A 16,120-nucleotide genomic window follows, 5' to 3' on the forward strand; every position below is an offset into this window, starting at 1 on the left:
GTTAACATCACATGTATAACTTCTGAGCATGTGCAGAAAGTTGAAACACCATTCAGCAGCATGGCTGACTGCCCTGCTGGGTCTGGCGATGAGAGGTAACTAGGCACACCCCAGGAAGGGTCTTTTATACCTGAGAAGTACCTTTAGAGTAAAAAAAATCTTCCAAGCAACTTAAGTTTTCAGACCCTCCAAAAAGTTAGGTTGTTGCAACATCTTCAGGCAGATCACGTCAGGTACAAGTCCAGAGGCTTTAATCAGACACAGGCCTTGGACAACTGAACCTTCTGGATGACCATGTGACTGAAGGCTTGTCCCTGCCAAAAGCCACTTACTCTTCCCTTCCTGAAACCCACAGCTGTGGCCATTGTTAATTGGCAGGCCCAGTTAGAACCTGGGTACAGTCTGATAACCAGGTGTCTTATCTGGAGAACCTTCCTAATTATCAGCTATTCTCCCAGTTCAGAGAGATCCAGCCTCCTCCTCTCTAAGGTGGGTTCCTGAGTGCTCTCATATGGAGTCTCAGACAGCATGATTTTACGATGTCATGAGAGCAACTTTAAATTAAGAGCAGGATTCCACGCTCAGCTGTCTGCCAGCATTGGGAAAGAGCATGAAAATTGCTGCAAAACTCTCCCTGGTTCTGTGGCTCAGCTGGTGAAGGAAGAGGGACAGGTTACTACAGACCCTAGGAACAGAGCCGCAGAAGGCAGAACCAGAAGTAACATCACAAGAGGTAAAGACCATAGATGTCAGTGTACTGTAAGAAGAAAAGCATTGGAAATGGGTGCTTTAGCATGTTGAGATTCTTGGCCTTTGAAGATGTCAGTCTGCATGTACCCTCCAAACACTGGTTGTTAACACCTGCTTTTCTTAAAGGATTACTGTGACGATAGCAGTGAGGATTCTGGAACCTTCCGAATTCTTGTTTCCAATGATGGCTGTGGTTTCACGGGGCAGAAGTGCACTAAAAGGATCACTGTTCAGTTTGGAGGTGGAGAGATCGAGCTGTATAATGGAGAAGTAAGTACTGTATGATCTTCCTCTGTGTGCTTTGTGAAGAACTTTCCCTTGCAATGATCTGTTAAATTGCTTCTGGGTGAGACTGTTTTCCCTACACCAGTGGAAGTCAAGGCTTTAAGGCAGAGGCAGGCACTGGTGGTAGGGGGTTCCATCCCAAGGACTTTCCCCTCCGGTTGTGCACTACAGTAATTTTCCCGTGTGCAAGGTGCAGATGAAGGGCTCTTTAACTCTTTCCTCCCTGAGTGTGAAGAGCAATAGCGGCTTTGTGGGCCTTTCCCTTCCTTGTGCATCTTGGCTGCTCACTCCCTGATTCAGCCAGGACAGAGGCAATTGGTAGTGTTCAATTATGGTGTGGAAGGAAGATTCTGCCTCTCTTTTGGTGTTCACACCTTAGGCAAGAGGGTTAAAGAGCCTCCTGAGTGTACTTCAAAGTATTCAACTGATGTCTGGTGAAATTCTGTATGAATTTCAGATATTCCTCCTTATATTAAAAAGCAGCTCTCAGGTGGAGACAAAAATATCTCTAGATGGCTGCATCGCTCTTCCTTCTCTCCAGCCACATATGGCTTAAAGGAAATCTAAAGGTCCACCCCCACCTTGCACTTTACCCCCCACCCCAGACACGGAAGAAAGAAGAAGTAAAGAGCTCCTTCCAGAGGGCAGACTTCAGCTGTTTGCCTTGGGCGTTGTAACAGCCAACAATGTCCCCATGTTCAGCCTTCACACATCTCTAGGGGGTTCTAGGATTACCATTACCTAAACTTCCAAAAGTGCTGAATTGTCCTTGGAATTGGGTCTGGAGCTTTGCAAACATGTTTACAATGAAATGTGAAGCCACACAATGCTTTGCATGTGTGTGTCTCTGTGTGTGTGTGTTGTGGGGGGAGAGGGGGTTAAGCATGTAAAATATGAATCCAGCCATTTTTCAATCAAAACTTGGTTTTTAAATTATGCAAAAAAAAAAAAGTTCACACTTGATATATAGACTGTTTTTCATGAGCTCAGTGCAGTTTGCATCACCAGATGAAATAACAGTGAAGCACATAACATGCAAAAAAGACACCTTCCAAGATTTAGGAGCTGAAGGCACAAGCTCATTGATCATTCCTTCTCTTGCTTTTCCTTCAGGTTGCACTGATCCCTAAGTAGCCCCTGGGAAGGTGGGTCTGTCCCAGCTCCATTGTCTCAGACCATTCTTCCTGACTTCCCTGGCTTAGGAGTCTCTTCTTTTTTGCATTCCAAATTATTCCAAACATTAACCCTAATATATAGCTATGGGTGCAATCCTAACCCCTTATGTCAGTGCTTTGCAGCACTGACTTAAGGGCAATGCAGCTCTGAGGTCAGGGAACAAACTTTCCCTTAATTTGAGGAGGCCTCTGGGAGTGACACCCAACTGCAGGATGCAGCACACATCCCATTGGCACTGCTATGCCAGTGCTGGAAAGCACTGGCATAAGGGGTTAGGATTGCGCCCTATATTTATTATTTATTTATTTTGCACATTTTTATAGCTCCCTTCCTCAAAGGAGCTAAGGGTGGTGTACTAGTTCCTTCTCTCCTTTTGTCCTCAAAACAACCCTGTGAAGCCGAGAGATCATGACTGGCCCAAGAACACTCAAGTCGCTTCATGACTGAGTGGGGATTTGAACCTGGATCTTCTAGGTCTAAGCCAGGGGTGTCCAAACATTTTGGAAGGCGGGCCACATCATCTCTCTGACACTGTGTCAGGGGCCAGGAATAAAAAAAGAATTAATTTACATTTCAAATTTGAATAAATTTACATACATTTACATAATGAATATATTAGAGATGGAACTTATACGAATGAATGAAGGTCTTGCAATAGCTCAAGGCCTATAAAAAGCCCTACACAAAGCAACCTTTCCTTCACTGCTGCTGCTTCATCACAGATGTGAAACAGCAAGCAGTGGAGGAAGCCCTTGTCCCACAGATCATGCGAGAGGTCAAACAGTTGCCCTGACATTGAGAACAGTTGCATCAGGCTAGCACGGGCTCCAGCAAGTCTCCAGAGGCCCATAGGCCCATTGGAGACTGGGGGCTACCTGCAGGCCGGATTGGGGGTCCTCGAGGGCCGCAAATGGCCCTCAGGTTGGGGTTTGGGCACCCCTGGTCTAAGCTAAACCACTACGCCGTCCTGGCTCTCTACAATTGTAGTGTCTATGAATATGAACAACTTGGACTGCAATCCTGTACACACTTACCTGGTAGTAAGTCCTATTGAGTTAAATGACACTTTATTCTGAGTAGACATGCATTGGATTGTGCTGTTAGTGTTATCAAATGGAATAATTCAGGATAAGGGAACTCTTTCTTTCAACAGGAAGTGCGCAAAGTAGAGAACCAAGAGGGGAAGATAATAGCATGGATGGAGACTTTATAGAAGCGTCGCTTCCTCTCTCAAAATTAGGGCCAACCCCCAAAAGTTAATTAGCGGGAGGTTCAGGAAGAGAACTTCAAACAAGGCCTATGGACACCATGTGTGGTGCTGGGCACTAGCTTAAGAAAACAGGGACCCAACCTCCTAACTGTAACAAAAATTTTTGAAACTAGTCTCAACAATGGTTACCTTAATGGAATGTGAGCCTTAAGGTGTGGTTCAGAGCTCTACCACTGTTTTGTTTTGTTTTCCCTCATGGAGGTTCAGATCCAGAGAGCTCCTGAAGAGGAGGATAGCTTTGAAGTCTTAAAGTCTGGGCGCTACTACATCCTGTTACTGGGCAAAGGAATCTCTCTCACCTGGGATCTAAACATGGGCATCACAGTGATCTTGAAGGGGAATTACAGAGTAAGTTGTTTTGGTTTCATTAGTTGTTATGCTGGCTTTAGCTCTGTGGGCAAAGCTCTGGATTCTTGAAGTACACGCTGCCCTTAGTGGTGGCATACAACAGTGTTTGTTCTGACAAAATGCTTGATGGCACAAGGGTGGGAACAGGTGTTCATGTGACTTGTGTCTTTGTAAGGATCGAGTGTGTGGCCTGTGTGGGAATTTTGACGGCATTCAAAACAACGAGTTGACCAGCAGCACAAAGCAGCTTGAAGTGGATCCAAATGACTTTGGGAATTCCTGGAAAGTCAATTCACAGTGCGCTGACATCAGCAAGGTATTGCTATGAATAAAATGGGGGGGGGGAATTCTCCCCCTTCCATTTTTTAATATCTGGATAGACTCACAGCCCAATCCTATCTATGCTTTCCTGGGAGTAAGCCCCATTGACTCTAATGGGATTTACTTCTGAGTAGACAGAAGCAGCTTGAAGCAGCTGACAAGCTGAGCCGAGTTATTCCATCTGCTCTGAGCGTGGGAGCATGGAGGCCAGAATGTGAAACCAGATCAGAAAGAAACATCTGAATGTTGTGGTTCTTGAAAGACAGAACCTTCTTTCAATTGTAAAAATCCCTACTGGGATTTAGTATTGCCTGCCTACGTACACCGCCTTGAATAAAGTCTGAGGAGAAATCTGACGACCAAGAAAAGCGGTATAGAAATACCTGTATTATTATTATTATTAGACATGCATAGGATTGGCCTCTCACTAAGTAAAGGGTCTTTAAAATGCTTAAGTTGGGCTGAATTGTGCCTTTTCACTAGGGGTAAAATTGGAGGTCCATATCAAATCTACACTTGCATTTAGTTGTGCCATTCATCTGCTGTTGGAAATTCAGGGTGGTTTTCAGTAGGTTTAAACAGCTATTCTTACCTATTGGTTCTTAGGAAAGGCTTATGTTTCCCCAGAATGGATTTCACTCTCACCACAATGTAGGTGTTCAGTAAATACATAAGCAGGTGAATGTTAAGTCATCACACTGGTGCAAGTAGTAATAATCTATCAGCAAAGACTTCTCTGTATTTGGCTTTCTCAGGCCCAGGGCTTGATGCCTTCCTTGTGTCATGGCAATGAAGAGAAACAAATGATGGTGGAGAGCTCATGCAGCATCTTGAACAGTGGCCTCTTCAAAGACTGCATAAAACTGGTAAGCTGTTTGTTAAGAACATAATAACAGCCCCACTGGATCAGGCCATAGGCCCATCTAGACTAGTCCAGCTTCCTGCATCTCACAGCGGCCCACCAAATGCCCCAGGGAGCACACCAGATAACAAGAGACCTCATTCTGGTGCCCACCCCTGCATCTGGCATTCTGACATAGCCCATTTCTAAAATCAGGAGGTTGCACATACACATCATGGCTTGTAACCTGTAATGGATTACAAGTTCTTAAACAGTTCCCACCCTCCTTGTCAATCTGTCTATAACTGCGTCTGTTGCTGGTCAGCAAGGTGAGCACTTGACAATCAAGAAATGTTTTAATAGCACCACGTTCTATGGTGAACATACAAGTAGAGTCACACCATTAGTTCATTGTCTACGCCAGTGATTTTCAACCAGGGTGCCACAGCACACTGCTGCAGGAGTTTGGGGGAGGGTCATGTATTTAGTAGGGCCATTGGGAGCCCCCACCAGCAGCATGGAGGGCCTTGTCAATTACCAAAAAAGAACTGTGTGCCTTGACAATTTTAGTATCTTGTCAGTTTGCTGTGAGGTGAAAAGGGTTGAAAATCACTGATCTGCTCTGACAGTTGGTGACTCTGCAGGACCTGACTGGGAGAGGTCATGTCTAGCCATGCTTCCTAAGGTTATTTAGCTGGAGGTCCCAGGGATTGAGCCTGGGTTTTCTGGCATGTGAAACCTGTACTGGGAAATAGGCAGTTTGAATCTGGGGAAGAGAGCTGGAGTTTGCTAAGCAGGAGTGCAATAGCTGCTCTAGGACTGTGTTCCTGACACAAGCATGACCAAATACCAAATGCTTAAGTATCTTTTCATATAATTGCATTATTGACATGAACACAGAAAAGCTTTAGAGTTTGGACAGTCGCATTGGTGCAAACGATTTGTCTCTCCTCATTCAGAAATGTGTTAATGAGCACCAGGAGTTTGACCTCTGTGACTGCTCTCCTAGGTGGACCCGGAGCCGTACATAGACATCTGCATGTATGACACCTGTTCTTGCGAGTCCGCGGCAGACTGTGCCTGCTTCTGCGATGCCGTCGCGGCCTACGCCCACACCTGTGCACAGAAAGGAGCAGTGGTCCACTGGAGGTCCCCTACTTTGTGCCGTAAGTGCTTCAGACCACTTGAAAAAGAAAACAAAATCAGGATAGAAGCGGTTTTTAAGGACTGGATGCAACAGGCATCTTGGAAGGAGTAATTTGGTGCCTTTTAATTGCTGTCCTCGTCTGTTTCTGTCAATATCAATGACCAAACCAATAAAAACACCCTCTATTCCTGCAGAATTCAGTTTGCTGTGGTGTTTACTGGAGCATGCCTCAGAGCACACTCATGGCATATGTATACTAAAAATCTGTATTTTCTGCAAGATATTGGTGATGGTTCCCCAATGAATCCAGGGACTTGTAGTTTTGTGAAGGTGCTGGGAATTCTCCTTTAGAGATCCCCAGCCTTAGCACTTCCTGGAGCTACAGTTTCCAAAGTTTCCTGGGGAGAAGGAATAAAAGGAATAACTATTAAACCACTATATACTAGTGTAACTATACTTCTGTTGTGTAAATACGGCCAGATCAGTTTTGCAGCTGTCCCGCAACAACACCATGATCAGAAAATGTTCAAAATCTAGAAGATAATGCGAAAGTTTGGGCAGCTGTGCTTTGGACATTATATTGTTGTGCAACTGCAGAACTGTGCAGGAAGGTCATGTCCAGAACTGTTCTCAGGGCAGAGCTGCACTAGTAGCTGTACAGAAGAGGGAAAATGTGAATTCTGACCAACTGTGCCAACTGACTGAGGTCTGGTGTCACCACCTCCCGACAGCACACATTTTTTCCCCCTCCCACTCCTGAATGACCCCTTGATCATGCCAGTCACCACATTGTCCCTGCCCTTGCTCCTGGCAGTTCTTGGACTGCCCTGCTTACTTCCTCCTCTTCTTCATGTTGCCACCCATCTCACTGCTGCTCCCTGCTATTTGAAAAGGTAGTGAGAGGAGTTGAAACTGGAAGCATAAAGCAAACTCTCTTCCTTTCCTTGCCTGTTTCTCTGCCTTTTCCAAAATCATTCCACCCTCACCTGTTAAAAATGATGGGCTGCTCCCAGTGTGCTATTAGAGACCCATCGTCTCACTGGTTGCAAGGATGTTGTCAGGCACTGGCTGAGAGTCTCTGACCATCAGAGGATTCCTCTCATCAGGCTACCCCCTGCATCTTCAGTACTGGTGAGACTGGTAGCACCCAAAATACCATCAAGGGCAGGCACGATACTCCAAGGAGGTCCAGTGCAGGACTCTGCTCCAGAGCTCTCTTCAACCTGGCGTTGGGGCCAGCCCTGATTCTGATGTATGCTTTTGAACACAGTGGGATCCAAGCATGTACAGGATGGTGTTGAGGTGTACAATAGTTACTCCAGTCTGTTTTATCCTAAAGGGTGTGGTGGTGTACATGTTAACGTAAAGTGAAATCTGTGGTTCAGATCTTGCATCTGCCAGGAATTTGGCAAGTAGCCTTGGATGTCACTCTCCCTCACCCTTCCTTCTTCCTGATTTTAGAAATGGGTTATGTCAGAATGCCAGATGCAGGGGAGGGCACCAGGATGAGGTCTCTTGTATCTGGTGTGCTCCCTGGGGCATTTGGTGGGCTGCTGTGAGATACAGGAAGCTGGACTAGATGGGCCTATGGCCTGATCCAGTGGGGCTGTTCTTATGTTCTTATGTTCTGTAACATGAGAATAATGCTCACTCACAGTACAGAGATGTTATAGGAGATACAATAAGGCAGCAATTTTCAACATTTTTCTTCCCATGGCACACTAACCTTTATGGTCCTCGCACCTTGTGGTCACTTCCAGCTTCCGGGAGACTCTTCTGTGACTCTCTTTCTAGGGTACCTGTCTGTGGTAATGAATTGTCTGTCCCCCTTCCTCCACCAGAAGATCAACAGACAATTCATTACTATGGACAGTTGTCCTAGAAACAGAGTCACAAAACCCGGAAGAGCTTTTCAGCGATTTTCAACTGCTGTGCTCCAAACTCCCATGACACACCTGGGTAACTTTTAGCAGCGCACCAATGTGCCACAGTACACGGCGGAAAACCTCTGCAGTAAGGTAATGTCTGTGAAATATTTTGGACACTCCAAATTGCCATACAAATGCAGCTGCTCATGACAATGGCACGCACAAGCATTCTCAGTTCTTCTCTCATTCTTCATATTGTATAGCGCAAACTTGTGAACACTTGAACAAGGTAGAAGAAGAAGGATACCAGTGTGAGTGGAGATACAACAGCTGTGGTCCCGCCTGTCCAAGGACATGTCAGCACTTCAGCCCCTTGGCGTGCCCTGTGAAGTGTGTGGAAGGGTGCCACGTGCACTGTCCTGCAGGTAAGCTTGCCTACTTTGGTGCAGGCTTATTGGGATGCCTTGCTTAGCTCTCACCCTCCAACAGATAATTTGTCATTGCCTGTTTTAGAAGAGTCAAGAACCGAATGGGGTTCCATTGCCTTTTCTTTTCAAGGACTCTAAATCAGCTGCTACGTTAAGCATAATATTACTACAGACAAACTATGTTGTTGGAAGTCCTGGTGGTCAGTAGTGGACCTTGACCCTGGTGGTCAGTAGTGGACGGCTAATATTATAATGCCGTTGTACAAATCAATGGTAAGGCCACACCTGGAGTATTGTGTCCAGTTCTGGTCACCGCATCTCAAAAAAGACATAGTGGAAATGGGAAAGGTGCAAAAGAGAGCGACTAAGATGATTACGGGGCTGGGGCACCTTCCTTACGAGGAAAGGCTACAGTGTTTGGGCCTCTTCAGCCTAGAAAAGAGACGCCTGAGGGGGGACATGATTGAGACATACAAAATTATGCAGGGGATGGACAGAGTGGATAAGGAGATGCTCTTTACACTCTCACATAATACCAGAACCAGGGGACATCCACTAAAATTGAGTGTTGGGCGGGTTAGGACGACAAAAGAAAATATTTTTTTACTCAGCGTGTGGTCAGTCTGTGGAACACCTTGCCACAGGATGTGGTGCTGGTGTCTAGCCTAGATGCTTTTAAAAGGGGATTGGACAAGTTTCTGGAGGAAAAATCCATTACGGGGTACAAGCCATGATGTGTACGCGCAACCTCCTGATTTTAGAAATGGGTTATGTCAGAATGCCAGATGCAAGGGAGGGTACCAGGATGAGGTCTCTTGTTATCTGGTGTGCTCCCTGGGGCATTTGGTGGGCCGCTGTGAGATACAGGAAGCTGGACTAGATGGCCTATGGCCTGATCCAGTGGGGCTGTTCTTATGTTCTTACCCCTTTGCCACCTGTGCAGCAGTTTGCTGGCATTTTTGGACCCACAGCAGTGACATCATATTTGATCACTGGACTTCCCAGAATGCTGAGCTGTCCAGAGCTCAGCTCAGCTTGGGCAGGGAGCTTTAACAGAACAGTGGTACTGTGGCCATGCAAATGAGCTGTGTTCAGTGAGGTTGCTGGTTCAGATCTTGCTTCAGCCATTTCCTTACTGGGTGACTCTGGAGACCTCGGCTCTTAGCCTCAGCCCTTAATCTGGGCAATTTGGGCCCTGGCCCCTCCCTCCCCATCACCTACAAGAGGGAGACAATGATACTATGCAAGCTTGAGTGCTTCAGTCCCTAAAACCCTGGCAGAAGTGCATACTGGTAGCAATATTAATTTGGCTTGAGGGTCACATTGGTGGTGCACTAGCCCCGCCCCCCAGCAGGTTCCCTGCTGCTCCCTCTTCACTGATGTTTCCCTGGCTTTAATTTCTGCACCTGTGGCCTGTGGGATGTGCCACTTTTCCCAGTAAGAGGCTGGCTTTTCAAGCACTGAAGACCTTACCAAATGTTCAAGGGAAAGAGAAATGTTTAGAGCAGGGGTGCTCAATAGGTGGATCGCGATCTACTGGTAGATCGCGAGGCAAAATGAGTAGATCGCGGAGCCCTGTCTCTCCAAACTGTTAATATGTCAGTATCGTCTAGTGACTAGACGAAACTGACATATTTAGCTGACACTAAACTGACACTTTAGCTGCTCTTCAGGCATGCAGCAACAAAACTGACGAAACTGACTAGACTCCAGCAGGGGCTCCATACATTAAAGGGGGTGTCTGTCAGACGCTTCCTTCCCCCCTGGTAGATCTCCGGGCCTTGCTGGGTTTCAAAGTAGCTCTCGAGCCAAAAAAGTGTGAGCACCCCTGGTTTAGAGGTTGCTGCTGCTGATTTGTTTGTTGGTTTGTTTAAAGCTCAGCTTCTCATGTTGTTGTGCAACAGGGAAAATACTGGACGAGCTGTCCCTGACTTGCATCGATGTTGAAGAATGTCCTGGTTGTGAACTGGAAGGTCTGAGGGTCCCTCACGGAAAGAGAATCACTTTGAACAAGGGAGATAAGAAGCATTGCCAGTCCTGGTAAAGTTCAGATCTCTTGCGGGTGTGACTGGGGGCTGGGCTGAAGGATGGAAAGTAGAAATGCTTTCTGGTACATCATTATTCTATTTTGGTATTATTCCTGTCAGTGGTGTAGCTCTAGGGGGGTAGTGCAGTAAGTACTGCAGGAGCTGCATAGCGCTCCTGTGCGTTGCCATCGATGCGTAGAATGACTCCAACTACGAGTGGGAGGGGCCGCTTACATGGCATGTTGCAGCGCCTGTAGTATTTACCACAACGTGCCCCTATACCGCTGGTTCCTCTATGATAGACAAGTGCTAAGTAAGGACTCCAGCAATGATGCATCCAGCCTCTGTGCTGCCTGCAAAAGGTAAGGGTTGCACTGACCGAGGATGGCAGGGGTGTGGGGTTTGGGAGGGCCGGGGGAGGACATCTCTACAGATTGGTGTGCATTCTTGCACCAGCCCAGCCAATTTCTGAGGAGCCTCATAGCAAGTTGATGACCAATGGCATAGCTAGAGAGAGAACAAAGAATTAGGTTTTTCAGGGAGCTTCACCACAGCATGCAAGCAACCCCTCCCCCCCCTTTGGAGCCATTCTGGGTGATGGGAGCAAAACGGAGGCATATGCCTGGCTCCAAGGGGAGGGACTAGGCCGTTTGCATGCCGCAGGGCAACTTCCTGCAGAACGTAGTGCTTTGCACCCCTCTAGGTATGCCACTGTTGTGACACTCTCTGGTTGGCTCAAGGGACTTGCTCTGGCTGAGGAGTGTTTTGGATTGTGCTGTAAGACTTTGAAGTCAGAACTGACTTCTTTTAATAACGTATAAATAAATGATTGCATTTACTAGTTATAGCATCACATTTTAAAGAAAATATACTTTTCATGCTGCCCAAAACTGTACTATATATAAAAGCTTAAATAGCTTATAATATTGTTTCTTAGCTTCTTGTTCTTGCTGCAGCACTTCTGAGGAATTCATGGTGCCACTGCAGTTTTCTGTAGAGTTTTCAAAGAGACTGGAAGTTGTGGTTGAGGGAGGCAAGTTTCACAGCAAGTCTAAATGCTTTTGGATATTTTGGAATGAATTTGCAAACAAACAAAACCCCGCAACCAACCCTCAATGAACCTCACAATAACTAGATGTGTAGGTGCTCTGGCGGAATAAGCAAATGTGCTCAGAAACCACTGACCATCTGTTACGTGGCACGTGCACAGACTTGATCCAGGCAAGGGTGCCCTGCACATAACTCCCATAACATTTCCCACATAGGAATCTTTCCTTGCATGCCTGGGACTTGATCTGGGAGGAGACCTATGTGCAGAACCCTTTTTTTTGACCTCTGTTTACCCTTTCGAGATAGGGAGTGGTTTTGCCAAATACATGGGCATTGCTAACTCAGACGGTTAAACGAGACTATTGAAACAATGCACATTTGAAGAGGAAATATGTCAACCCAGAATTCTGTACCAGAGTGTTCCAAATGCCTGCTAATAATTTATTGCCTGTGCCAATAGGCTGTGACCGGCTTCGATGCAATGCTGGAATGCCTCAAGCCTTTGCTTCACCAGGGATACATCAGTGCGTGTAGCTGTCACCTAATTTAGATGCCTACGCCATCTGTGTAAACAATAAAAATGCATTTCTGTAGCAAAGATCCCAAGGAAATTGGAAGCTAGAGGAATGTCATCTACCAAATATTGCTTCAGGATTAAAATAATAAATTATAATAGCCCTTTAACGCAGCATCTTAATTCCAAAAATTCTTAGCCGCAGCACTATTATGTCATCTTCAGTGATGTAAGTGGATTATGTGTTTTTGTTTTCTTGGAACACCCCTATAGCTACACAGGAAGCCTAAGTTCAGGTGTTGTCAGTCCTAGTTCCTGTTAAAGTGAGGATGGGGTAAGGCATGGCAGAGGAAATCCAAGAGTGGAATACAGTTTTTTTGCTTAGAAGACCAAGCAGGCCTTTGTAGGAACTGGGAGTTTCGCCTGAACAGCTCTGGCTGCCTGTTGTGGACAAGAAGGTTCCTTGTTCATGCAGCTGGTCTCCTTACAGTTCCTCCTTTGGGGCAAGATGGAGCTGCAGCTGAAGTCCTTTAGGTCCCAGATCCATGACCCACTGCAGGCTCGGTCCTGACATAGATTGCAACATCTGAAAGTATTTTGCCTGATCATGTTTTGTTAGGATTTTGAATGTGTCTCTACCTTTCCACTTTTACTACTGGTTGTCATCTGAAGACAAAAAGGAATAAAACAAGGAGAGAATCTGAATTATGTTGGCACAATTTTGGGTGTACTTTAGTTTCAAAAAATCTAATTTAAGTTATATGGTGCGTAGATTCCAACTGTGATTTTATCCTGTTGCTTGTATTATGTAGAAACAAAACGTAAATGTCTGAAAACAAGCAAATGTTATTTTGTGTAAAAGGCTTCTTTCAAGGAATCATTTTGCAGAGCACCTCTCAGCTGCTGAGCTGCAAAGTGACACTGCGGTAGAAACTGCATTGAAACTGAAAAGGAATGTGTGTGATCAGGCCCCTGTGATAACTGGGCTTCTCCAAGCCCTGAAAATATGACCAAGATTTGCACATTTTCTCTTCTAACATTTGCAGCTTCTAAGTTCCTACTTGAGAACAAAGTGTTTCTTTCTGGCCATCATCCAATCAAGGACATAAATTCCAGATTAATGATTTCACTTCCGGCCCCCAGCAGGCACCCATCAGCTTGGTGCCACTAATCTAGTCCAACCCCCTGCTCAGTGTTGGTGATTTCAAGATTCAGATAAGGGACTCCCAACCTGTATTTATTATAAAATATTTATATGTTGCGTTTCTACCAAAAAGCATTCACCAAATCAAGTTACATAGCAAATGAAATTATTAATTATCAACAGTATTTATATACCACTTTTCAACAAAAAGTTCCCAAAGCAGTTTACAGAAAAAAAAAATCAAATAACTAATGGCTCCCTGTCCCAATAGGGCTCACAATCTAAAAAGATGCAAAAGAACACCAGCAGGCAGCCACTAGAAAAGACACTGCTGGGGTGAGGTGGGCCAGACTCTCCCCCTGCTAAATAAAAGAGGAGCACCCACTTGAAAAAGTGCCTCTTAACCTGTTAGCAGGCGTATATGTGTGATGTAATGGTGTAAATGAGGCAGTATTTCCCCTGCATGCACAGAATCAAATGGAATCACTGTTTCAAAGACTCCCATTCCAAAAGTCAAAAGAAAAAAAATGATTTGTAGAATTGTGGCAAAGAAAAAATTTTTCAAGGTACAATAAACAAGTTTTTGTCCACAAAAAACCTCAGGATCAGTTCTGTAGTGTTGTCTGTTGAGTTATTGTTGTATCCCATGTGTCAGGGGAGTGAAGTACTGGGATGGAAGAGAGTGGGATGGAAGAGAGTGAGGGCCTCTTCTATGTTTCTCCTTATTAGTAATTTCAATGGCCTATCACTTGGAATCAATTCTTAACAAGAGTCTGTTCGCAAACATGGTGTACACTTGCTTGTGAGTTTGAGGTGACATGCCACTCTTGAGTTGGAGTTTATCTGTTAAGTTTATCTGTGATTGTTTTTCCAGCCATTGTGAAGGCCGAAACTTGACGTGTCATGAATGTCCGGTGGAGACTCCCGAACCCCCAATGCTCACAACCGTTGCTCCGTATGATCTGGTGACGCGTGAATACTCCTGTAGCAAAATGATGGACCTGGCCTTCTTAATCGATGGTACCAGCAAACTGTCTGAGGGTGATTTTGAGCAGCTGAAAGCTTTCATAATTACTATGATGGAAAAACTCCATATCTCCCAGAAAAGAATCCGCCTGTCTATCTTGGTCTATGGCTCTGGGTCGCATATTTATCTTGGCCTCAAAGATATTAAAAAACCATCTCAAATGAAGAAAATTGTTCAAGATATTGAATATACTGCAAGAGATGTTGCTTCTGTGCCGGAAGTACTAAAATATATTATATTCCACGTGTTTGGGAAGGCTCCAAGGACAAACGCAGCCCGAATTGCTGTGCTGTTTACAGCTAGCACGGATCGCAGGGATCTGGAGGCTCCGACAAGAATTAATAAAATCTTCTCTTTTTTGAAAAAGAGGGACGTCACTGTAATACCAGTTGGGATTGGACCACACATCAATGCTGAACAAATCAAATTAATTGAGCAGCAGTCGCCTAAGAACAAGGCTTACATCATGAGCAGTGTGCTTGAGTTGAGAGAGTTCGGGGATGAAATAATTGATTACTTCTGTGGTCTTGTCCCTGAAGTAATTCCCACAGCCCCACTCCCTGTCAGTCCCACGATGGCCGCCGTGAGCATGCCCAGGGTGGAAGTGATGTCCACAAAACGAACCCCGTCTTCCATGGACATTGTTTTTGTGGTTGAAGGATCTGACAAAGTGGGTGAGGAGAATTTCCGTTTGATCAAAGAGTTCATGGCCCGCACCATTAGTGAGATGGATATAGGAGAAGAGACCATTCACATCACCATCATCCAGTATTCCTTCACAATCACTGTGGAGTATTCCTTCAGTGAAAGGCAGACCAAGGAAGATCTGATTGAGAAGGTGAGAGAGATCCAGTTCCGTGGAGGGAATGCCACCAACACTGGGCAGGTTGTCAATTTTGTCACAGAACAAACCTTTACGCAGAGCCATGGCGGAAGGGAGCAAGTACCCCACTGGGTGTACATGGTGACTTCAAACCCAGCCACGGACACCATCACTCGCGTATCGTCTGACATCCACTTTGTTCCCATTGGCATAACTGAGAATGTGAATATTCCAGAACTTGAACTATTGGGCCAGCCACACGCTCCAATCTTCCTAAAAGGATATGACCAACTCCCCATAGAAGGACCTGAATTAATACTGAGGAAGTGTTGCTCAAGGGAAGGTAATGCAGTTCTTTCTTTGGCTGATAAGGAAAATTTCTACTTGAATATTCTGTTGTGCTTATCTAGAGATCATCATTTTATAATGTCTGCACATATCCTCAGGTTAATGAGGTCAACTAAGGCATTTGCCTCATGCAACGGAGTTGCGGAAAGGCACTCTCCTCGGCCTACTCACTTGTTGCCCCTGCTCTTCCCCCCTTCTCCCTGAATTGGAAAAGGGGAGGGAGCAGAAGTTTGGAGGAGAGGTGATAGGTGGGTCAGAGTGTCACACTTTCTATCCTTCATGCTTCTTCTTCTGATCTGCCTACGCATTTTGCCTTTTCCAATTCACCAGACAGGAGGAACAGAGGGTGGAGCATCACCAGGTGTGTGTGTGTGTGTGTGTGTGTGTGTGTTTGGGGGCGGGGGGGGGAATTGGACATGCTACTTCAGATGCTGGCAGATCTTTGGCCAGTCCTGCATGTCCTCTGAACTGTAGCCAGAATTCTGGATTGTATCCTCCCTAGTGCTTAACATGATGCTGTTTAGATTGGAGGAGAGTTTGAGGTGGTATGATACTGACAGAATCACAATTACTTGTGATGCGCACACTTCCCTCTCCGTTTTGTCCCACCATTATTTTTAATCAATCAAGTGTGTTTTTCCCCCTTGTTTTTGCTAAACTTCTAAAACCTGCAAAACTCATGTGACTTGAAACACTCTGAAGCAATGAGTTTCCGAAGCAATGAGTGTCAACCTGAGTTTTAGCTATCTCTGG

The 16,120-nt window shown here is 45.5% G+C and overlaps 1 protein-coding gene across 1 annotated transcript in view; it reads left to right on the forward strand.

Moving 5' to 3' along the window:
- VWF (von Willebrand factor) overlaps positions 1–16,120 on the forward strand; it is a 160,105-nt gene that overhangs the window by 71,055 nt on the left and 72,930 nt on the right. Inside the window, exons 21-28 of the mRNA XM_066631945.1 lie at positions 877–1,020; positions 3,683–3,829; positions 4,005–4,145; positions 4,906–5,016; positions 6,001–6,157; positions 8,270–8,431; positions 10,339–10,474; positions 14,044–15,362. Coding sequence (XP_066488042.1) covers positions 877–1,020; positions 3,683–3,829; positions 4,005–4,145; positions 4,906–5,016; positions 6,001–6,157; positions 8,270–8,431; positions 10,339–10,474; positions 14,044–15,362 — 2,317 coding nt within the window. The remainder of the gene's footprint in view (positions 1–876; positions 1,021–3,682; positions 3,830–4,004; positions 4,146–4,905; positions 5,017–6,000; positions 6,158–8,269; positions 8,432–10,338; positions 10,475–14,043; positions 15,363–16,120) is intronic.

This window comes from Tiliqua scincoides, chromosome 6, assembly GCF_035046505.1.
Source record: "Tiliqua scincoides isolate rTilSci1 chromosome 6, rTilSci1.hap2, whole genome shotgun sequence".
NCBI classification, from domain to species: Eukaryota; Metazoa; Chordata; class Lepidosauria; order Squamata; family Scincidae; genus Tiliqua; species Tiliqua scincoides.